We start from the raw sequence: 23494 nt of genomic DNA, 5'->3' as shown, positions 1-23494 counted from the left end.
TCCAGTGAGCAAACATATTCATGCCAATGTGTTAAATCAATAATGTTACTTTGTAATATATGTTTACTTGATGTACTAAATTTATACCTGTGTATCACTTTTAACAAGTCCCCCCCCTCCCAATTAGTAAACTTGCACTGGGAGAGAGAAACATGGAAATAAGGCATGGAAACTATGCAGGAGACAGAAAGAAGATAGCTAGAAGAACATAGGGCTGAAGACCAATCCTTTTCTGACACTTTTTGTTTACATGTAAAAATGAGTATTTTTTGCTAGAAAATTACTTCGTATCCCCAAACATTATATTTTTTAGTAGAAGCCCTAGAAAATAATATGGTGGGTTTTGCAATTTTTCCATGTCACACAGTGTTTGCGCAGCAATTTTTCAAACGCAATTTTTTGGAACAAATACATGTTAATGAATTTTAATGCACAAAAGCACAATATAATACCTACGTTTTTGGTAAAATATAAAAGGTGGTGTTACGCTAAGTAAATAGATACCTAACATGTCATGCTCTAAAATTGCACACACTCGTGGAATGGTGCCAATATCCACAGGCAAACCTTATTGCTGTCACAAAGAATGTAAACATCCCTTGTAACAGCAATAGGCAGTGACAGGTATTCTTCATGGAGAGATCTGGAGAATATTAGCGGCGCCGTGTGTGTGTGTACACGTATTGTGGTCTTCAAGTGGTTAAGACAGACCACACACATTGCAATTTAATTGTACAATATTTGTGCAATCTCCTTTCAATGTACCCACAACATTAGTGTGAGAGCCTGCCTAAACAGTCTGTTTATTTCATTTTCAGCTAGCTACACCCTCAGACTACATAGTTGTTATAAAACTGAAGGGGATTGTACAATCCAGTTGTAATTTCTGCGTCCATTTTTGCACACATTCGCAAACATATATTGCAGCTTAATGATTCTTAGATTTGATGACTACATTAGTTTTATTTTTTGGGTTTTCAATCCTCTATTTTCATTTGGCAATCAACCCAGTAAGTCTGTTGTTTTTGTTAAGAACTAGCTCTCTCTCAGAAGCATCAGTTTACAGAGATGAGACAAACCATTTACCACTGGAAGGGGTGTTTACAGTGTTCAGATTTTATTTATTCATGTAAAACATTTATCTCCAAACAAAAAAACGAGTTATGGTAACTGATTATAATGTGTGAGCTTGAGGCTGGCTTCAATTGATTAGTGTATCTAAATCTGCTAGTACATCTAACACCCCCCCTCCCAGACTGACAATGCTGCTGTGCCCCCTATTCCTCATTCATCCAAAGTGGGGGCATCTTTAATATAGGAGGTGATTTCCTGGCCAGATCACTAGGTGACAACAGAATGTAAAAGCCTAAAAAAAGAAAACTGATTCAACCACCACATCTAATGACTATAGTAATATAGTAAATTACATTTATTTTTTGGGGTTTAATACCACTTTTTCCTGAAGCCTAGATTTCATTTGTCATGTGCAACATTTACTCACATGTAGTCATGTGTAGGTAGAAAACCGAGTTCTGGCATAGATAGAAAAGGAAATAACTGACTGGACTGTTACTTTTTCTCATAGACTCTTCTGCTGCATGGCAATAACATCACATCGTTACGAACAGCACCAACCTGCCTCCCTAAGTGTCTCGCCATACTGTCCTTAGCAGAGAATGAAATCAGAGACCTCTGTGAAGTAAGTGGACCTGTTTTGAAAACTGTATGTGTATTTCAAACACACTCCAAATATGAGTTTTCAAAAACTGACTTTTGCAAAGAACGCAGAAAATTTTCAGTCTCTCCTAAGAAACACTGTCATCTTGCCTCACAAAGGAGAACATTAAAACTGTGTTTATTGTGTAAGTTCACTGAGGGGTCCAATTATTAAGCAGTGGTATAAAAAGGAAAAATAAAACACTGGTGTGCTTTACCAATGTGCCTTCAACTTTGCTTGCTTTGGGACACTGAAGCAAGCAAGTCCCCTTTTGTTGTAATTAACCTCCCTAGCGGTCTGATTATGTCAGTATTTCTGTGCCCAAAGCAGTACATTGTTTTCAGTGGAAATATGTTGTTTTTTTATTGTAGGCCTGTAATTCTTAGGAATAACTTGCTGAAATCTGTCCAAACAAGAGTCTAGTAAACATTCTGGGTATGATAAAATTTGAAACACGAAATCATAAATTCTAATATAATAAATAATCATAAAAAATAATAATATAATAAATTTAATTCAATAATGTAATCAAACCAAAAACACTGAAATTTGAAATAGAGCGCCAAGTTCGCACATCACTGATCTTAGTCATAAAATCGTTTTAAGTGTCTGATGACAAATTTTCCAACGAATCATCACTCAATTCTGCAAGTGGTTCTAATTTACTATCGCTGTTCTCTAGCTGGTCTAAAACTGCTTTTGACCTAAAGGGACACTTTTTGGATGCCATAGACATTTCTCAGTTTCAAGGCAGAAAGAACAGTAAAAATGCAGGCAGGGCACAGGACAAAGCAGTAGGGACAAAATGTATGTGAAATGGTTTGATACAGTAATGTTATACTATCACATTTTAGCGTATTGAGTGAATGTCAAATTTTTGAAATTCCCGCCGGTTCCGTCCCCCGTACGTCCCAACACTCGCAGGGAACAGAAGACGGATGCCGGCATTGGCCGGAGGACATGGCCGGGGACGATGCAGGGGGGAGATCGCGGGACCGCAGGACAAGGTAAGTGCTGGAAGGATCCCAAAGCAACGCTGCAGTGTAATCCCAAGTGTTACCGCTTCTGTACTGAAAGTTAACCCCGAGCTACACTCAGGAATACCACCAGGAAGGTTAATGGGGGAAGAAAAGTGCTCTAAGGAGGGGAGTCCAGTCACATCACCTGCCAAGGTCATGTGACAAAGCCTTCCTATCATGACATGTTCTCTGCAGCATACTGTACTACAAAGAACACTTCATATTACGCAGCAAATGCTACTTTTCAGCCTGATTCTTAAAGTGTTACAAAACCCAGGACCCTGCATCCACTATATCTGGTCTTCCACAGTACACAGAACATGGAAATGCAATTATTTTAGTAAATATGAACTGCTAAATACCTTTTCTCATCAGAAGTTAGAGCAGTCTTGTGACTTCTTTCAGTGTTCAATTGAGCACTGGTAAAGCTTTTAGAAGGAGTTTTCTTTCTGCTCTAGGAGGATGCAGAACCCCTGACCTCTGTCTGCACAGTGCTGATCACATGCAGTCTGTCAAGAAAAAAAAAACACCTCTCTAGCAATACACCCCAAACTGAGCATGTGCATAGTGTCTCCACACAATATGTCTTATTAGGAGATAAGAGGGGGACACTGGAAGAAGGGAAGGATCAGAGAAATCGGGATCAAGCAGCCTTTTTACACAATGCTGAGGAATAACCCCTTAGATTCTACAGTGAGTATAACAAGCATGCTTTACTGCATTTACAGACTGATTTTATGGTTGTTGGCTTAATAACACTTGTAAAATGCAAGCACAGTGTGGAGTAAACTCTGGGGTGTCCCGCAGATAGTGGTATCCACTCCAGATAGCATTATCTCTGTGAAGTACTGAGGTAGCCTCCTGGTAAGCTTCTTGTTTTTCACTCATTTCTGTGTATGCTCTATTGTTGGTATGCCGTAGGCTAAAACAGGTCCCATTAAGAAAGGCTTAGTATGTCTATTTTCCACATTTATCTGCACAGATATATTTGAGTTTTACTAGCCAGCAGGACTGAGGTCTGTTAAATATACCATTGCATTAGTAAAAGTTATTAGTAGTGAATTGCCTCTCTTATTGTGGCTTCTTGTATGTAAATAACTGACAAACCATCCTTGTCTGTTACAAGTCATTAATACAACTGAAACACAACTATGCTTATTGTTATGTATGTTAAAGATTTCAAAAATGTATTCTGGTTTCTATGTACGGAACCATTTATGGCATTTCTAGTACATAGTATACAAAAACAGGTCTAACGAGTACATTGTTCATTTCTGGCTTAGCCACAGGTAGAAATCACTCAAAGCGATGTTCGGGCTGTAAGGGACATGTGGCAATACTTCCCAATAATATTCACTGTTGATAGTGTCACCACAGGGTAAAAAATCCACATGAATAACGCCACTTGCCATCACTTTACCTGCAATTTAATGACAGGTTATGTGTCAATTATTATTCTGGATCAGGCGTTCCACGTGCTGAATTCAGAGGAATGACTACTGTTGCCTGGGAACCACCACACCCGGGATTATCATTGACGGACATACAGCCGTTTTTTAAACATATACACCATTCAGATGTCTTACTTTGGCTGAGCATCTCATCACCGTACCTTGCTTGAAGTCTTCTGTAGATATCCGTGGGTTTTACACCTTTGTTCACAAGAAACTTCATCATGCTGTTCCATGCATGCACTAACACTGTTGTTTGCCATCTTGATTAATGCTTTCTGGACTGGCCCGTGACATGTGCACCGCCTATCAGTAATAGAACATACGTGCCACTTACTACTGCATGTAGTACCACCACGCTAGCATCCTTTTTTATATCTGTAAAATGAAAAGTCCTGGATTGACTTGAACGCCCCTCACATATAACTCTCAAGAGCATCTTTTAAAGAGACTCACTCGGGTAGCCACAGCCGTATTGCTCACCTATCTTATAGGGAGACATTTAAAAACAGCAAGAATAGTGTACAGGTCATGAGGCAAAATTGGAGATATACCCTGTTTCTCCAAAGCATGACATCACAATCCTTGATTGGGGGACTACTTCTAGCTTTAGTGGCTCCCTAACTAATTTAGAAGTGCCAGAGGAATGCTGTAGTGGGGGTGTATTATTTATTTATGGGGTTATATATGCCGTACTGTGAATGAGGATTTTAGAATTCACTGAGCACAACGGCAAAATGCTTTTGTAGAATTCTCACAATTTCAAGCAGAAAGTCTAATATGCTTAGTAAATGAATACAGATGGTACATTATTGTAATAAAAAAAAAAATCTCACTAAAACTAACACACAGCCTGCTAGACACAGACTGACTGTTGCTTCATGGGTGGTGAGTAGCAAAATAACAGAAAGTTCCAATCACATTTAAACCAGTCTGTTAATGGTTGCAGTTTTGTTTTTGCAAACTGTGTTTTAGGATTTTGTTTGCTATATAGATCTTTAGCAAATGATTAGTTCAGCTACTGACACTAAAATCCCTCTTTGCCTTTTGCCAGGTTTCATATCTTGCAGGTCTTACTGACTTGGAACAGTTGTCAATCATGAACAATCCCTGTGTGATGGCCACACCCTCAATACCTGGCTTTGACTACAGACCTTACATTGTTAGCTGGTGTTTGAACCTCAGAGTTCTAGATGGATATGTAGTTTCTCAAAAAGAAAGGTAAATCACTGCATATGATATATACATTTGTTCAATCAAATATTTGTGTGTGATGTCAATTGTAGAAGACATTTTAGGTATATTTTGTAAATGTTTTAGATTACCAGCACTGAAGATTTTTTTTTTTTTTTTGTTAAAGTGGACCTGAACTCAAAAATTAAAGATATATGCTATAGGAAGGATCTAAACATTTTACTTCTGTCTAAGTAATACCCTGAAAAACATACCTTGTTGCCTGGAATTTCATCTGAAAATACAGTATCAGTGCATTCCCTGTGCCTGCAACCTTTATAGCTGTATATCAGAAGTTGTACCCGTGTACCTGCAGTGCAAGAAGCTCCCTGCTTCTGCTTTATTCGTCTTGTACGTTTGCACTCCTGAACCCCTCCTGCTGTTTGATTATTCCTCCATCAGTCATCAGATCGCCAGTTATCAGGGGAGCAGCTCTGTGTGATTGAGGAACCAGGCCCATGCTTCCTTGTGTCAGACACAGTGGGATGTGTGTTTTTAATGATACGTCCACCATAGCTTCCTAAATAATGTACTGTATGTCTAGTGCCAACTGTTAAGTTTAGATTTTATAACTATTGCATTATTATTGCAGTTAGTGCATGATTTAAAGTTGTTCTAAAGTGTAAACTAAGTCTTAGGAGGGAGCTGTGGGGGAGAGGTGCGTGGCCGAGCTGTGCTGTATGTGCCTATAGATGCACACAGCCCAGCTCAGGGGTGCGCCTGCACGGGTAGCCCCATAGCACATGACTTGCTACGGAGGTACCCGCAGGAAAAAGATGAGAACAGCTCTGGTCTAGGACTGCTAAAGATAATGGACTGCTCCTTGCAATATTGTTGCACGGAGCAGGTATCTATAAACCTATTTTTTATTTAAAAAAAAAAAAAAAGGTAAGCATTTGGTATCACTTTAAAATGGGAACATTCGAAAGGGAGACTTGTATTCTAGATCTGTTGGCTTTTCAGAGGTTTGTTTACCTTAATGTATTTATTTTCATTATTCTTTTGTTTTCTAGTCTGAAAGCTGAATGGCTTTATAGTCAAGGTAAAGGGAGATCATACAGGCCAGGCCAGCATGTACCTCTTGCATCATACCTGGCTTCTGTGTGTCCTTTGACCTCAGCAAATGGCCTGCAAACTGAGGAGGATGCAAAACTAGAAAAAATATTAAGCAAACAAAGGTAAAGATGTTCAAATTATTTTCTTGTAAATGTGCACCCTCACACAAAGCTGACAAAATGTTACTGTACATGTTTTCACCACATGTTCGTCTAAAAAGTCAATTAGAAATTGTTTCTGAAATTGGATGTTTCATAGTGGTATTGTATTTGTGCCAACATAGATTCACTCAGTAGACCAAACATCATTTTTTTTTTGTTTGTCTCTTTTGGCGGTAATGTGAAACTACATTGTTTCATAAAATTATAGGTAATACTGCAGTGTTTTGCTGCAAGTTTAAAATGGAGCATTACCCAAAAACAGAAGTTCTGCTTGTTTGCATACAGTATATGTAGCTGCTGACTTTTCATTTTTTGGGGGGAGACTGGAGCTTCTCTTTAAAGTGAGCTTTGAGGAGGGCCCCTGAACTCGATTCAATCCCAGCCAATTATTTTTTTTGTCCTTTCAGTGAGGAATGCATTTTTAGAGCTCTTACAGCGGAAAAAGACCTTTTTAATAAACCTGCTTTTCGGGGTATTTCTCTACACGGACTGGGATTACCCTGATCCTGGGCCCCACCTGAGAGCGTGTCGGAACTATTTCCCCTTGAGATGGAACTTATTAAATGTTTGTCCATGCCCACTGTGGATCTGTCAGTGACTCGCCTTACAGGAAAACTACTTGGCCGGTAGAGGGCGTATTCATCCTTTAAGGATTCTTTAAATATTCTACAGAACAGCAGTTGGAATCCCTCCCTAAGTTTCAAATTTGCTCTAAGAGGTTCAGTCCTCCGTCATGTGTGGGCTATGACCCTATTCTGCCAAACTGTCATAGAATGGGTTAAATTCCTCAAAATGGTCCCCCTCCGCCAGATGCAGAGAGAGCCCCCTTGTGCACTCAGGCTAAGCTCTTGCTACCAACAATCTCTCTAGTTATGTCTCCTGCCCTCCCTCCTGCTTCAGCACTGATTGGTGTACTTGCCCAGGTTTTCATAGATTCCCCTCACCCTTGGACCATTTGCTCTAGTAGACCCTGTATCAGCAAGGATTTAATAGCTGAATCCCATCTAAGCAACCTCTTTGTTTTAGAGAGTTTCCCTATCCTTGGAAAATGCTATTTACCCAGTTGTACCTGGTACTGTTTCTGTCTCACTAGGTTGTCTGGGACCAGCCTTGACTCTCCCTCACCATGTTAGGGATCTGTATCATCTGTGTTGTACCGGTGCACTTGATGCTCTTCAGAATCTTGCGTTTAAGCTTAGTTCCCTTTCCTTGCATCCCTGTTATGTGATACACTGATGACACCTTTTGAAGAGGGTAAGCTTAAAGGATCCTAGTAGACAGCATTTTCCTGAAGATCCTAGGACCTGCAAAATCTGGCTTGATTTTGCCTTGTTAGTTTTTAGCTGCCCCTTGCTGCATAGGTCCACAGTAAGCGGCCCTTTACGGCCCTTGTCATCAGAAAGGTTGTCTACTTTCTCTCCTCTCTTGCAGGGGTATATCAGAGAAACCTTTTCTCTTACCAAAGATTTTATTAAGCATGTTGAAAGAAACATACAAACCATGACAAATCGTATGATACAAAGTGACAACAAACAATAGAGGATAGGGAAACATCATACAACAAACACAGAATTATACGTATCAGACTCACACTGTGGTCTAGATAACACTGTGTAAGGCAGAGGGCTGCAAGGCCCACAACGACATTCAGAAATATAAAAGCTACATGCAAGAAGGCAGCAAAAAAAAAGAAAACACAAAGAGAGCCAAGTCCATGAGGCAATATTGTCCCTGAGAATCATAGATTTGTTAGATGACAATAACAAATGATAGACAATTGGTCTAATATAAACAAACCATATGAAAGGAGAGAGAGAGAGAGAAGAAAAAAAGAGTCAAGTAGATCCAGAGAGGGCCAAGGGGTCAAAAAAGCCCCCAATCCATAGAAAACAGGAAAACAAAAGAAAGAAAAAGAGTGGAGAGAAGAAAGAAACAGGCCAGCAAAGAAAAGGAGTTCGCCTGGGGGAGGGGGGGGAGAGCCGGGAGACATGATCCCCACATAAGGGGAATGAAGAGGCAAAACCCAACACATCATATGTTAAGTTTCGTGGTAAAACGAGAAACCAGATGGTAATCCATCTATGGTTGCCAAACGGAGAGAAACTTATGTTTATCCTCCAACATCACCGTCAATTTTTCATTGATAAAGAAACCTTGGATTCTGGACCTGAGCTCCTCAAATTGTATAGGGGTTTTCCGAGAACCGGCAATAGTCTGCTTAGTAGCCATAAAAAAAAAAAAATTGACCAGTGATCTGCGAGGTAGGCCACGAAGGCTTAAAAAGTAAGCCCTCAATAGGATATTTTTTATGGTTAATGGATGTAACTGAATAAATAAGATTATAAACTCTAGTCCACAAGCGGTGGGCCACTGGACAGATCCACCAAATGTGGAGCATCGTACCCTCTAGAGAGCAGCCTCGAAAATGCTGAGAGTCATAATCTGGTATAAATTTAGCTAATCGAGATGGGGTAAAATACCATCTCGAAATTACTTTATAGGAGTTCTTCGATGCCGGTATTGTACGAGAGCATCTGGAAACCCCTTGCCACATAGACCCCCAATCCTCAGCAGAAATTTCCATCTGAAGCTCCACATTCCATTGCGCACAGTAAGCAGGTAGAGGTTGAGCCATATGATTCCAGATTGATAAATGTGAGATAGGGCACCTTTAGTGGAAGCCGACGCCTTACAAAGAAATTCAAAGCCAGAAAAGGGGGGAATCCCGTCTACGAAGCAAAGGTACAACAAAATGACGTAATTGCAATTAATAATATAACTCCGACAGAGGAATAGCATGACTTCCGAAGCTTCGCAAACGTTCGCATACCTTGACCCATGATTAACGAGTGAACCATCGTAAAACCATGAGTTATCCACCAAGAGACCTGCCGAATACTTACACGAGTCCCAAATTTTTAAAGAGTGAGTCAGGACAGGATTCAACAGTTCAGGACGGAGGAAGCCAGGGCAAGACTGAAGGCAGAAGGGGATGTGTGTCCAAAGTATCTATCAGTGCCCACAAGGGTAAGTCCTTGAGAGAAAAAAGCTGAATAAGGGGAGTAACTTGGGCTGCAATATAGTAATGATGAACGTTCGGAAGACCAAGACCACCCCGAATATGTGGGCGGTAAAGCAACTGATTAGACAAACGAGGACGTCCCGAAGCCCATACAAACCGTAAAATTTGGCGTTGTAAGATACAGAGTATATGGGGTGGAATCCGAACAGGAGCACTCAAAAAGGATACAGTAGCTTGGGAAGTTAAGTCCTTTTTAATCGTTTGAGCCATACCAAACCAAGATAAGGACATGGATTGCCAAGAAGAGAGCAACTGGGTTAGATAAGAAAGCAGAGGAGGAATGTTCGCCTGATACAACAAATCATAAGAAGGTGTAAGTTTAACTTCGAAATAAGGAAGAGAGGAGGTCCTTTGAAAGGAAAATTAGATTGAAGGTGTGTCACAAGCGGTTGGGGAAGGGAGACGTTCATAGCCACTGTCTTAGTAGGATTTACTTGTAATCCCGAGAGATGAGCAAAATCGGTCAGAAGTGACAAGAGATTGGGGAGAGAAATAAGGTGAAACGAAAGATACATCAGAATATCGTCCGCAAATAGGGCAATCTTATGATGCAATGCTGCCAAGAGACCCAAAATGTCTAGATGAAGCCGAATGCAAAAAGCGAGGGGTTCAAGGGCCATGATGAAAAGAAGAGGAGACGGAGGACAACCCTGATGCATACCACCCTTAATTGGAAACTGAGAGGATTCAACCCCATGATAACAGACCATAGTGGATGGAATACTATAAAGTCTATAAATCCACTGAAGAAAATCATTTCCCACACCCCACCTCTGCAAGGCCCTCTGTAAATAAGTCCAGGAAAGAGTATCAAAGGCTTTAGTCATATCCAAGGACAGAAACATAAGATCACGGGAATGCATTCGAGCGAAATGACTAATTAAAATGGAGCGTCGAATACTATCGGCCGCCTGGCGCCGAGGCATGAAACCCACTTGATCCTTATCAATTAAGGTAGGGATTAACACATTCAATCTATTGGCCAGAGTTTTAGTCAGAATTTTCACATGCACATTCAACAGAGAAGTAGGGCGATAATTCCACCATGATTGTTGATCTTTCCCCGGTTTAGGAATCATCACAATCTGGGCCTTTAGCATTTCCGAAGTCAGGTGACCATCCTGCGTAAGCTGATTGAATACCTCGGCCAAAACAGGAACTACAACATTGCAAAATTTTTTATAAAAGAGAGCCGTAAAACCATCTGGGCCAGCACTCTTATGCACCTTCAAAGATTGAATCGTCTGGCGAAGCTCGTCCTGTGTAATATCAGCGCTCAGCATGTCCTTTTGATCGTCTGTTATATGAGGTAAAGCAGTCTCCCGAAGGAACGTGTCAATGACATCAGCTGGGGCGTCCCCTGCGCCAGCATAAAGTTTCAAGAGATGATGAGAAAACTCATGCACTATATGCCTGGGATTAGAGGTTCTCGGACACTTCCTAGTTTTCAGAGTATACTTATGTCGTTGAGGGGCAAACGATCGTAACTTATTAGCTAACATAGTCCCTATTTTGTTGCTATTTGCTTAAAACTTCTGACGAAACCATCGCAAATGGCGCTCAGCCTCGTCAGTCAGACAAAGATTGAGATCTGCAAAGACGATCTACCTTCTGTCAGAGCTCAGCCATTGGAGACTGCTTAAACAGCACCATAACCCTTTCAAGCTCACGTTCCAAAGTCTGCCGTTGTTGGTCCCGTTCCTTATACCACCTGGAAGCCAACTATATGATATGTCCCCTAATAACCTTTTATACACTTCCCAAAGAGTAACAGACAAAGAGACCGTCAGAGTCACCTTTTGAAGACTTTTGTTTGTCGCCAACATCAGTCATTGCTTCCACTCTTGCAGATTTAGTTCATGAGCAGAGTAGAATGTCTGCTTTCATGGACCAGGTAGTCCCTGTTGTGTATACAAAGCCTTATCTTTTAGGGGTTGGTAAGGACTCTGCCATCTATATATTTATCTTCAGAGATATTCTCCCTTCCCCGAGCTGCCTTTTGGTCTTTCAGAACAGGTGGTTTTCTCTGCTTCGTGGGATCCTGGCTTTCACAGGTCTCCTAGACCAGAATATGTTGGACACCATCAAAATACTACTGTATCTTCACCACCAACAATGGATAGGAGTCTTTCCTGCACAAGGAAAAGTAGACAAGTCCCTGTTTGATCAATACTATGAGTGATGGCCTCATGCTTACTGACCTCCTTTGAAAGCCATTTACTGTACACCAGTTCCTCTTTCCTGGTAGGCACTATTCAGAGGAAGAGGTTCACGCTTATACATATGCCTCACACAGCAGGCCAAGCTCATCTGAGGAGGATGTGTGTGTCTCCCTGGGTGGTCAATAGGCAGAGCACACTAGTCTTAAGTGGCATGTACCCCCAGGAAGGCATTGGGAACCCTTTACTGTTTTCATGAGGCTTGTCCAAATAGGGTTAGGTCCTCTTTCCATGACCAATTTGGAGCCTATTGAGGAAAGGCCTTGAATATCTTCTCTTGTTTGGGCTTCCAACCAGGCATATATTCTTGTTTGTATGCAGAATTCCTCTGAGGTTCCTCTGGGGCTGTTCCAAAGGTATTTTTCGTGTTCCAAGGAGGATATGTTTAGTTCTCCTCAGCCTGCCTGGTTGTTTCCAACTCGCCAGTCTAGTCCCAGAGTATCTATTCTTTCCCATCCTTTGGTCTTGTGGCAGCTCCACAGTCCTCTTTCCTTTGGCCTGCAGGTGGTTGTTGCTCTGTTGCCCAGCCCTCAGAATGCTTTTGAACATCCAAACAGTCTGTGAATTTTTGTGTCCCTCAATGAAGGTTAAAAACATTTATATTTCTTGGAGTCCATTGAGGGACACAGCAGACCCCTTCCCTCCGTGTTTGAGCGTGTGCTTAGTACAACTTTGCCAGGGTCCATTCTTCCTGTGGATGGCAGTAAAACCCAACAATCTGAATTCCTGTTCACCTGCAAGGAACTCCAAGGAATGGATTTTACGGTAAGTACTAACATCAGTTTTACTGATTATTTGTATTTCATGCTTTAATATGTTCTGTAAGGATAAATCACATGACTACATTTACATGCATTGGTGAGCAATGCAATTGATCTGTTTTCTTTTGAGCACTGATACAAATGGTTATTTTTAATAGATTGCACCAGAGACAGTTAATGAACCAGATTCGCAATGAAATTCGCAATGAAAGCCACCTCTCCTCTACACCAAATACAAGATCATTTTCCTTGACTGAGCCACAGATCTCAACTCCACCTCTCCTGCGATCTAATAATTGTGGTAAGCAGACAAACTAAATTTTTTTCATGGTATGGTTATTTTGCATTGAAAATTATGGGCTTTTGGGCTGTCAGAAACTGAGAGTTTGATTGCGTAAGGATCAGTGTTACAACCGATAGTGATGAACTATTCTGCCTAAATGTTTGTCTGGAGCATTTTAGGCAAATTTCATATGAAAATAGATGATCACCCCATTATTTTTTCATTCTTTTTCTTCAAGTATACTTACATTTCTTTTTGCTTCCTGTCTATTTTAATGTTTCCTGACTCTTTCCACTTGATACCAGAACCTGCTTTTTCAGATTCTTTCCAGACTTCAGCTTTTTTACTTCGGAAAAATTCCAGCTCTTGTTTGAAATAACCGCATCAGACATTCTCCACCTGTTTTCATATTTCAATAGTTGTTAAACTTGTTTCTACATATAACGTGGCATTCTTTCCATTCCATGACCTTTACATGTGTATACTTTCTTCTTATTTTTGTTTTCCTTCTTCCTATTTAAAAAGCCTAAACGTGAACTATTTTATTTTGTTTCCTAGAGCCTACTGTGAAAGTAAACAACTGGCTTGGTACAAGTGTCAGTGAAGATTATGCTTTAAGAAACATTCCATTAAGTCCTGCTCATTCTGGCACATCAAACTATAATAGCCTTTATTTAGAAGATATCCAGACTGATGAGGACAAATTAAATTGCAGCCTTCTTTCCTCTGAATCGACTTTTGTGCCTGTTGCACCAGGTTTATCCCCGGTATCTCCCACAGTAGAAATGAGAATACCAGGCTTGTCAAATGAAGCAAGCGCTAATGAAACTGTGTTGGAATTTAATACCACAAAAACAAAGAAGTTCTCCACAAGTTCGTATGAGGAACAGGTAGAATTTGAAATGGGAAGAGAAAATGATCCCATTAATCAGACTGTGATGTTAAATGAGAATGTGAAAGCAAGCCTCACTAATAACTTCACATCCTCTGATGTAAAGCCACTAAGCAATGACTCTTATTGCAGTAATGGAGGAAATAGCCAAGTGTTTTGTCTTCAGAACAATGATGCAGATAAGCTAAATTCTATGAACAGAGCTGCTACAAAACTTCAGTCGCTCTGGAGGGGCTACTACGCAAGGAAATACAATCCCAAAATCAAGGAAGTATACTATGAAATCAAACTAAGCAGAATGCATGAGTATATCATCTTCTTAAGTGAAGAAGTCATAAGGTAGGTCTCAAAGAGGATGCTATTGCTGTTTTAGCAGTAAAAAGATCATTTTACCCCTACACAAGGGGAAATTCTTAAGGATGGATGCAGAAAGAGAGGCTAGAAACAGTGTCTGTTTACTTGAAACAAATTTCCTATTCTCCTAAAGTTCTTTGTTTACTGTTCTAAAAAAGTATAATTTAATAAGGAGACCTGCCATTATCAAATGTACTGAAAATTTGCCTAAATGTCATGCTGACCATTAACTTCGCATTTTACCCTGTCAAAGTGGTTGGCTTAGTTAAAGAAAAAAAATCTATGTATATATTGAACCTTACACCTACCTAAAAGTGAATCTACAAAACCCCATTACTGCCACATAGGAGCTAAATTATAATAGAGAATGGATGTCGTTATCTACTCTACATGGCTTAAATTTTACGCCTCATATGTAAAATGCAGGCCAAGTTGTGTGCCCTGCAGTTCCCAATTGAGTTCTCTCTGCTTTACACAGTGGAGGAGAGACTCGTCACATTACTTTGCTAGGGCATGTGGCTGGGATCTCCTGTCAATCTATTTTTCCTTAATTTTGTTTTGTGGTCCACTTACTTTGGAGTTCCAAAGCCAGTGGTGTGCAGTGCACATATGTAAAGCACCTTGCTGTGCATTAGAGCTGTGTGCTTCTTTTTTGAAGCTAGGCCATTCTGCTGTTTTAAAATTGACTTCATTGTTATTACTATACTCCTATTACCATTATTTATAACAGACATTGTTGTGAACATGACATGGAAGCAAATACAATAGCTTGACTTACAAAAGGTTACCTTGTACATCAGGGGTGCTCAACTTGTGGCCTGTGGGCCACATGTGACCCTCACTGCCCTCTGATACAGCCCTCGACCTCAAACTGAATGCAGGAGTCTTGGTGCACCTTCAAAAAGTACACCACACTTACAAGATATAATCGAAGTCTATGGCGAAGCACAGCAAACCTGCAGGAAAGCCGCAGATGCACTGTACTGCACCCGTGGTGTGGGTAAACCGTAGCGCATCAGTGTGAAAGAAGACTTATAGGGGGCTGAGGACAATAAGGACTCATTTATATTTTGCAGTTTGGGGGGGCGGTAAAACCCCATAAGTTGAGACCTATTTTTACCACAATCCCTCCTCCCCCAATCACTGACATAGCATCAGGGGTTGCTCTAGGGCAGTGGTCGGCAAGCCGCGGCTCGCGAGCCACATGTGGCTCTTTACACGCTTTAATGTGGCTCTTGTGTGCCGGGCGCCCGCTCCCCTCCCTCCTCTCGGGCGGCAGGGACTCTGCAGCGTGATCCGAAAAAAAAACAGCCAGGGCAGCGCGCTCAAATGCAATGATTGGCCAGTCTTGCTGCCACTCACATCCTGATAGCCAGTGATTGGCTGTCAGGATGTGTGTAGGTGGGGCAGCGTGACGAACGTGAGAGGAGCTAGGCTCCTCTCACAGTCCGCCCTGAAGACCGGAACGGCGCGGGAACACGGCGAGAGGAACGCGTGGAGCAAAGGTAAGTGAATTGACACAGGGGGGACTTGGCTTACTACTTGCTACTTACTTACTACTACTATGAGGGATGAATTAATATGGGGGATGAATTACTATAGGGGGGATGAATTACTATATGGGGGATGAATTACTATATGGGGGATGAATTACTATAGGGGGGATGAATTACTATAGGGGGGATGAATTACTATAGGGGGGATGAATTACTATGGGGATGAATTACTATATGGGGGATGAATTACTATATGGGGGATGAATTACTATATGGGGGATGAATTACTATATGGGGGATGAATTACTATGGGGGATGAATTACTATATGGGGGATGAATTACTATGGGGGATGAATTACTATAAAAACTTATTGAAACTAAAAACAGTGTACCATCCTATGTATTTTCAGTTTTAAAATGTGGCTCTCAAAATAAATTTCAGTCGTAGTTTTGGCGAGATTTGGCTCAGTTGAAAAAAAAGGTTGCCCACCACTGCTCTAGGGGGTCCATGTGGCCTCCCTGTCACATTCTGTTTTACACTTGGACAGGAGGGGCAGCGGGGGTGGCATATACAGGAACTGACCCTCTCCATTTTCCTCCTGCTACTGCTGAAAGCCAGTTTATCATCCTATCCCTTCTGCTGGTATTCAGTGGCTACAGGAGGAAAATGTTCATTATTCTATTCAAAATAAAAAATTTTAAATTCTAAACCACTGAATTTCTTTGTTGCCTGCGACCAGTTACCAAATCATTTAAGTGGCCCTCGTTCTTGAAGATGTTGAGCACCCTTGCTGTATATTAAAGACATAAAAGACAGTCAACCAACTCACTATCTATGATAATTGATCTTAAAGCGGAGCTCCACCCAAAAGGGGAAGTTCTGCTTTAAGCATTTGTCCCCAACTCCCCATTAAGGATTGGCACCTTTGGGGAGCGGGTACCCAAATTTGACAGGTACCCGCTCCCACTTTCGCTGCGATAGCCTAGGCCCTCGTAAGCGGAAATTGTCCTCCACCCTCTCTCCCCGTAGTCTTTTGGGACACGTGACAGGTCCCAGAAGACTGGGGCCATTCACAAAGCGCAGCACTTCTCGCGCATGCGCAGTGGGCACCCGGCTGTGAAGCCGCAAGCTGTCACAGCTGGGTGCCCACACTGAAGATGCCGGCGCCAGGGAGAGAATACAGCTGGTGAAACCAGCCGTGGTGAGGACACCGCTGGACTGAGGGTAAGTGTCTATATTTTAAAAGTCAGCAGCTACAGTTTTTGTAGCTGCTGACTTTTTTTTAACTGGAACTCCGCTTTAAGCTAGCTATAGCCTGCAACTGAACAAGTTAGTCAATTCCCCTTTCCACATATATTATTATGCTTGAACAGTGACTTCATCTGATATGATGCATTCACAGCTCGGTCAATAATTTTCCTACCTGCTCAGCCGATTATTTAAATCGACACTTGTCAAGCCAGGTAACCAACAGAATCTTTAATAGCTACAAAATGTGAGGTGGCATGTAATGCTCATTACTACATTTTTATTAAAAGATATTGATCTAAAAAGAGCTGCAAAATTATACAAAGTCTTGAGCACAAAATGTATGATATATGACTTGCATCATTCTAAGTTGTTTTGCATTTTACTAAAATGAAGTTTAGATATAATTTACTTTACCTGAAAATACAGGTGTATGCAGTTCTTTTCTAAACTTTTTTAACCTTTCAACTTTTTTAGGATGAAGACTATGAATGCAGCTGAAATATGAGCAGTAGTTGTGTTAAGCTAACTTTCCATCTATAACCTGTTTAAGTAAAATATAAACAACAGATTTACTCTGCAGGCTAAATTCGTCTGGAATCTATTTCTGTTTCTTAGACTCAGTGAGATGGAAACATGTTTCAGTAATGTTAGCTTGTTCCATAATTCATGTGTGTAGGAAAAAATTAAATTGGGTAGAAAACATAAATCAAACTCTGAAAAATGAGATTCTCAAATGCAAAAAGACCAGAGTAAAAATCCAATGTAGTCTTTAGTTTAGATGATTGTAAAATAGCCAAAGCTATTTCGGTTTTACTTCTCCTTTTACTTGCTCGCATTCCGGTGTGTGTGATGATTTATTGATATAAAATCCCTTTGCAATCATTTAAACTCAAGACTACATATGTCACAGGAGTGCAGTTCGTTCTGCACTCCTGTGATCCGTTTTCAGCTGACAGTGGGCTAAGGACCCCTGTCGGCTGATGTCACAGGGCCGGTCCAGGCTCTGAAAAGATCTCGACCGTATGGTCAGGATCCACCCAGAAGCCTGGTCTGACACCTGGCTCAGCCGCTATGCGATCCACCAAGAACTTGATCCAGCCCCTCCCGCCTCCTCCCCAGCCCCGCCCTCCAGTGAGCACTGGAGTAGCAGAGCAGAAAGCCGGAAACTGACAGTCACGGTTCTCTGCTCAGAGCGGAGAGGGGGAACTGAATGATCAGTAGTATAAATGAAAACCTGTGAGCAATATTAAATTACCCCCAAAATAAATTATTTAAAAATGAAAAGCCACCCACACCTACACATACTCGCACAAATGTGCTAAATGTAAAAAAAATCATACAATATCCGTGCCGCGCTTTTCTCAAAAGTACATAATCCCTTAAAACATTGACATAAAAAATATTGACATCTAAATGATTCCAATGTGAAATAGATAAAAAAAATTTTTATATTAAACAATATACACAATAGTCCATCTCCACAACGTGATTCTGACACCAGTTGTGCTTTCACTTTAAATTTTTCACCTCACAACTTAGTAGGTGTCAGTGCTGGTGAATGTGCACTATATATGAAGAAAGGAAGATTTTTTTATGGTATAAACCTTTTGGGACGAAAGGATCACATTATGGAGATGAACTATATTCGTTCATAACGATTGTGTATCTTGTTTAATATATTATTCCCATTGGAATACTTTTTGTGTCAATATTGTTTGTCAGTGTTTTTCATTTTTTTTTAGAGCTTATGTACTTTTGAGAAAAGCAGGGATATTGTATGATTGTTTGAATGATCAGTGGTGTTTGATCGCTCCGTTCTCACTGAAGAGCTGGCCGGGGACAGATGCAGCATCTGATCGATGATTGAGAACAATCCATGACACTGGCAGGTCTCAGCTTGGCAAAGGGGGCAGTGCATGCTATAAATTCTGCAGGGTGCCCAAACTTTTGCAGACGCCATTTTTTTGTTTTCTGTTATTTTGAAAGTGTAAATGATGGAAATAAAATCTAACTTTTGTTGACATATTATAAGAATGTCTAATCTGTAATTTGATGCCTTTTGGAGATTTTTCCATCTTTCCTTGGCTTCTTTATGCACATTAATACAAATTTTTAGCTGGGGTGCCCAAACTTTCGATCCCCACTGTACATACTTTTCTTTTAAGGACCTGTGTCGATGTTATCAGTCTAAAGTGCTTCAGAGATCACCCACAATTCATTGACAAGTGCTCAGAGATTATTATTATTATTACTACGAGTTTATATAGCGCCAAAGGGTTTGCTCAGCGCTGTACAATAAGGGGGACAATACATGGCACAGTACAACAACAACAAACAACGTACGAGATCATACGGGGACATTTCATTTTTGATCACAGGAGAGGTCTTGGGAATAGGGGTATGCAAACCAATCAGTTAACAGCGATGTGCAATTCCTATCGCCGATGCCTGGAACCACATGTTCCGGGCGTCGGGCCACCTGTACAGAACATGCGGTACTAACGTTTGTTGCCATTTCACGAGTGCACACAGATTTAAGGTTTGACATGTTGGATATCTGTTTACTCGATGCAACCTCATCTTTTATATTTTACAAAAAAATTGGATAAATTATTGCTTTTTATGCCGTAAAATTAACTTAAGTGTATTTTTTACTGAAATTTTTCATTTTCTAGACCTTTGTGATAATATTGTGTGCATAAAAAATTGGATCTACCGCTATTTTATTCTCTAGGATCCCTGATTTCAGAAAATATATAATGTTGGGGGTTTTGTGTCATCTTCAGGCCTTAAATAATTTTTTTTAACGTGTGCAAAAACCGCAAAAACAGCTCTGGCAGCGAAAGGATTAAACAATAAGCCCGACACGCCCCTTTCCTGTGCAGCAGCCAATCGGTGCTCATTACACTGCAAGGTCTCTCCCCTCCCTGCTAGTCCCCGGGTGCTATGCTGGAGACAGCCGAGAAGGCGATAAACAGCGCAATGTTAAAAATATTAAACGTTTAAGTCGCCATAGAACCCCTTTTGTTTTTAAAAGTCCCGGACATTACTTAAAGCAGATTTAAATACGGTTTTGGTTAAAATTTGTTTTTTTATCAGGACAAGTAGATTGTCATGAGGGAAAAAAGATTGGGACACTGATTTAGTCCCTGGACAAGTACTTTTTTTCAAAAAAGGGATCGTGGCTATGTAGTAATGTTTAAAGTCCGGTAGTCCCACTCCGCTGACCAGTTTAGGTAAATATGTGCAGTGTTTAAATCAAAAGACTTGTTTATGTCAGATGAAAATTCTTTTTGCTTGTCTGACATCATTACCCTGGATCAAGCATATACAGTAGATGGGAAGTCAGAGGATAGGCAGAACTTGAGAAACGACTGAAACCTTTGGATTAACAGACATACAGTATTTTCACAAAGGGGGGGAACAGAATGTGAAATTCCTTATATAAAACTGTTGTGGCTCACTGAATCTGTGCTCTGAATTTTTTTTTTGATGTTAGAAATTTAATTCTGTTCTGTAGGCTGAAGAAAGAGAAAGATGAGGAGAAAATGGAACGACTTGTACAGACAGAAGCTGTGAAATATCTATGGGAACAGGTATAACTGTCATTCTGTAAATGGAAATGCATTCTCAAATACATGGTTTGCTTTTTTTTTTTTTTTTTCTTTTGCTTTTTCTTTTTTTAAAAAGCTATGGTTTGGGCTTAAAGCTGAAGTTAAAAAAAAAAAAAAAAAATTATTCCTTATAGCTTTAGTAAACTAGCTTACCTGTAATGAAATATGTCCCACAACGCCAAGTCAGCTGGAACATAGAGAAATCTTCTGTGTAGGGTGCCCTATCATTAACCTTTGGCATTATAGGAATTAATGGCTTTGGATCTTCTATGAAGCTGCAGTAAAAAAAAGTCTCCATTCGGGAGCTGTCCCCTCTTTCCTCCTCCTCCATTACAAAAAGTTGCTTCATAGTGTACACTGCATGTAACATGATTTGTAAATGGGCATGAGAATTCTGAGAATTATGAGACTCTCCCAATAACAGATTGTGTTCCAGGCAGTGTACACTATGAAGCAATTTTTTTTAATGGAAGAAGAGGGGGTGAGTCCCTGTTGGGAGCTTGTTCACTGCAGCTTCACTGAAGAATTGGAGCTAATAACTCTCACATTGATAGAAGTTTAGAGACAGAGGACTGGACACCACTGGACACCACTGGGCAAAAGGTTTCTACAGGATCCAGCTGCCTGCACAGCATGAAACATAATTCATTAAAAGTAAGTGGGGTCACTAAAGCAATTAAGAATGTTGTATGAGGAATTGTTCATTTCTGACTCTTTTAGTTGGCTATGTAAGCTGGAGCTTTAGCTTTTGAACACTATAAACAATTTTTTTTTTTTTTTTTTTGTTTTTTTTACAAAAATGTACACAAGGTTACGTAAATGGAAAGCTCCACCTGCTTCAACCATCACATAGGCCTTAAAAGAAACACTTATGAAATCAATGTAGCGTTTAGGAGGCACTTGTAAAGCACTGCAAAAGCCTTCAGAATACCTTGCTAAACTGTTTTTCCCCCAATAATGCAAAGCAAATGCCTGTTTGTCTTTGTGTGAAGGAGGTTCAGTAGTGAAATATTCATATGCAAAATGTTTAATTTACCTAACACAAAGGAAAAAAATATTTTGATTATAATGCATATACAAAGGAATTATACACAAATAAGACCCCTTTCACACTAGCGGACTGATAGAGTCCGTCTGTCCGTTTTTTCATGTGAACCTGATCGGACCGTCCAGTCTCCTCTATGGAGCGTAAAATGTAAGTCTGTCCTGTGTGAAAGAGTCCTAACTATACACTTCCCTTCATTTTTTTTTATTTCTATAAAGTATGCATACTATGAAGTTTTCAGAAATTAAATAGTTGACACCGTTTCAAGGCTTTAGAATCCGTGTAATTGGTGGCAAATCAACAGCATGCTTTCATTGCATGGCTTCAACAGGTTACAGTCTGCACCCACTATATTACATTTGAATTACCCACTGTCTTCTTGGATCTCTGTGGAAAATTGATAGCATCGAATGTCTGCATTCACATCTCTCACAAAAGATGAGAATAATGTCTTCAATGCAGCTTGATTTCCTAATTCCTGCACATATAATGCATATAACATGAAGAATCCATTGGAGGAGTGAGAAGCAGATATTGGCCTTATATTGGCAACAGTATGCAGACAGACCTTGGAATTCTGGTGACAAATCTGATCTCCAGAGTTCTTAAGAAAAACAAGACTGCTACATATTCTTCATTACCCAGCAACCACTCCATTTGGCCTTGAATTTTGTAAATTGTGTAGCAGACTGAGTCAGCTGTGTCTTTTAAAGTTGACCAGTCAGGGTAGAAATATGATAGTGAGCTTTGTTTTGTAATGTGCAAAAAGTACTACAAAAGGAAGTACTGCAAAAAGTCCAGTACAGTTATCCTTCTCTTTCCTTCGCTAGTTAGTAAGACACCAGAAACTGTGTGTTTTTCATGCATTTCTGCATGTGTGTTTACTGTATATGTGTTTGTGCCGTAAAAATGTGCAGCTTGCTGTACTTTTTTTTTTTTTTCACTGCACTGCAGTACAATGGTATGTACTATACTCATTAGCTAACATTTATTTTTGACAGTCCATGCAGTGGGAATGCATTCAAAAATGCAGCCAACTGCATCTGGTGTGAATAGGCCCTAAGTCACTGTTCTGAAACAACCATCCTATTATATATTGTAGCTTTACTAATCCTTAGATGTGGTGGTTGCATATGTTTTCTTTTTTAAGGCTTTTATTCTTTTTTCACCTGGTCATCCTACCAGTAACACTCCCTCTTCCACCTTGGGGTGGCTGCTTTCTGTGGAGGAGCAACCTAGCCATCCTTGGACAGCAGCATTGTCAAGCTGTGGAAAGGGTAGTGCACTGGTAGATTTAGATGAACTTTATATAAGCAACTAACAAATGTAAGCCTAAGGCCTTGTTTACACTTGCATTTCTCTCTGAAGATCGATCCAAGCTTGGATATAGTGCAATACAATGCCTCATCACTGCCTGACTTAACTCCCTAAATGCCGCACTACTGCGCTGCAACTTTGTGTGTGGTTGTGGAGCGGCCCCTTTCACTTGAATAGGTTGTATTTGAGGGGTGGTAATGCCCACCGAATGCAACGGGAGTATAATTCCTGCTGCTACACAGAGCATTATGTCCACAACAAGTGTACACCCCTGGCTAATGCCTTTCCAGCTAAAGGGGGAGCAGTTGAGGGGCAGTACTAACACAGCTCAATCCCATAGTTTCACCACCCCCCAACTGTTAGTGTAAACACTTTTTAAAGCGGAACACACCCAAAAGGGGAAGTTTTGCTTTAAGGACTGCTCCCACACTCCCCATTAAGGATTGGCACCTTTGGGGGGTGGGTACCTGAATTTGACAGGTACCCGCTCCCACTTCCAGTCTGATCGCCTAGATGACCGGAAGCGGAAGGTGTCCTCCCT

The 23494-nt window shown here is 40.6% G+C and overlaps 1 protein-coding gene across 1 annotated transcript in view; it reads left to right on the top strand.

Annotated features, from left to right (window-relative positions):
• Positions 1-23494, top strand: part of CEP97 (centrosomal protein 97) — a 45206-nt gene that overhangs the window by 10501 nt on the left and 11211 nt on the right. The window contains exons 5-10 of the mRNA XM_089652907.1: positions 1586-1699; positions 5242-5408; positions 6434-6598; positions 12858-13000; positions 13541-14213; positions 20498-20573. Of these exons, the coding sequence (XP_089509033.1) occupies positions 1586-1699; positions 5242-5408; positions 6434-6598; positions 12858-13000; positions 13541-14213; positions 20498-20573 (1338 nt within the window). The remainder of the gene's footprint in view (positions 1-1585; positions 1700-5241; positions 5409-6433; positions 6599-12857; positions 13001-13540; positions 14214-20497; positions 20574-23494) is intronic.

This window comes from Staurois parvus, unplaced genomic scaffold (genome assembly GCF_062004578.1).
Source record: "Staurois parvus isolate SC_StPar_1 unplaced genomic scaffold, SC_StPar_1.0 ptg000696l, whole genome shotgun sequence".
NCBI classification, from domain to species: domain Eukaryota; kingdom Metazoa; phylum Chordata; class Amphibia; order Anura; family Ranidae; genus Staurois; species Staurois parvus.
This window is presented reverse-complemented; position numbering and strand designations above follow the sequence as displayed.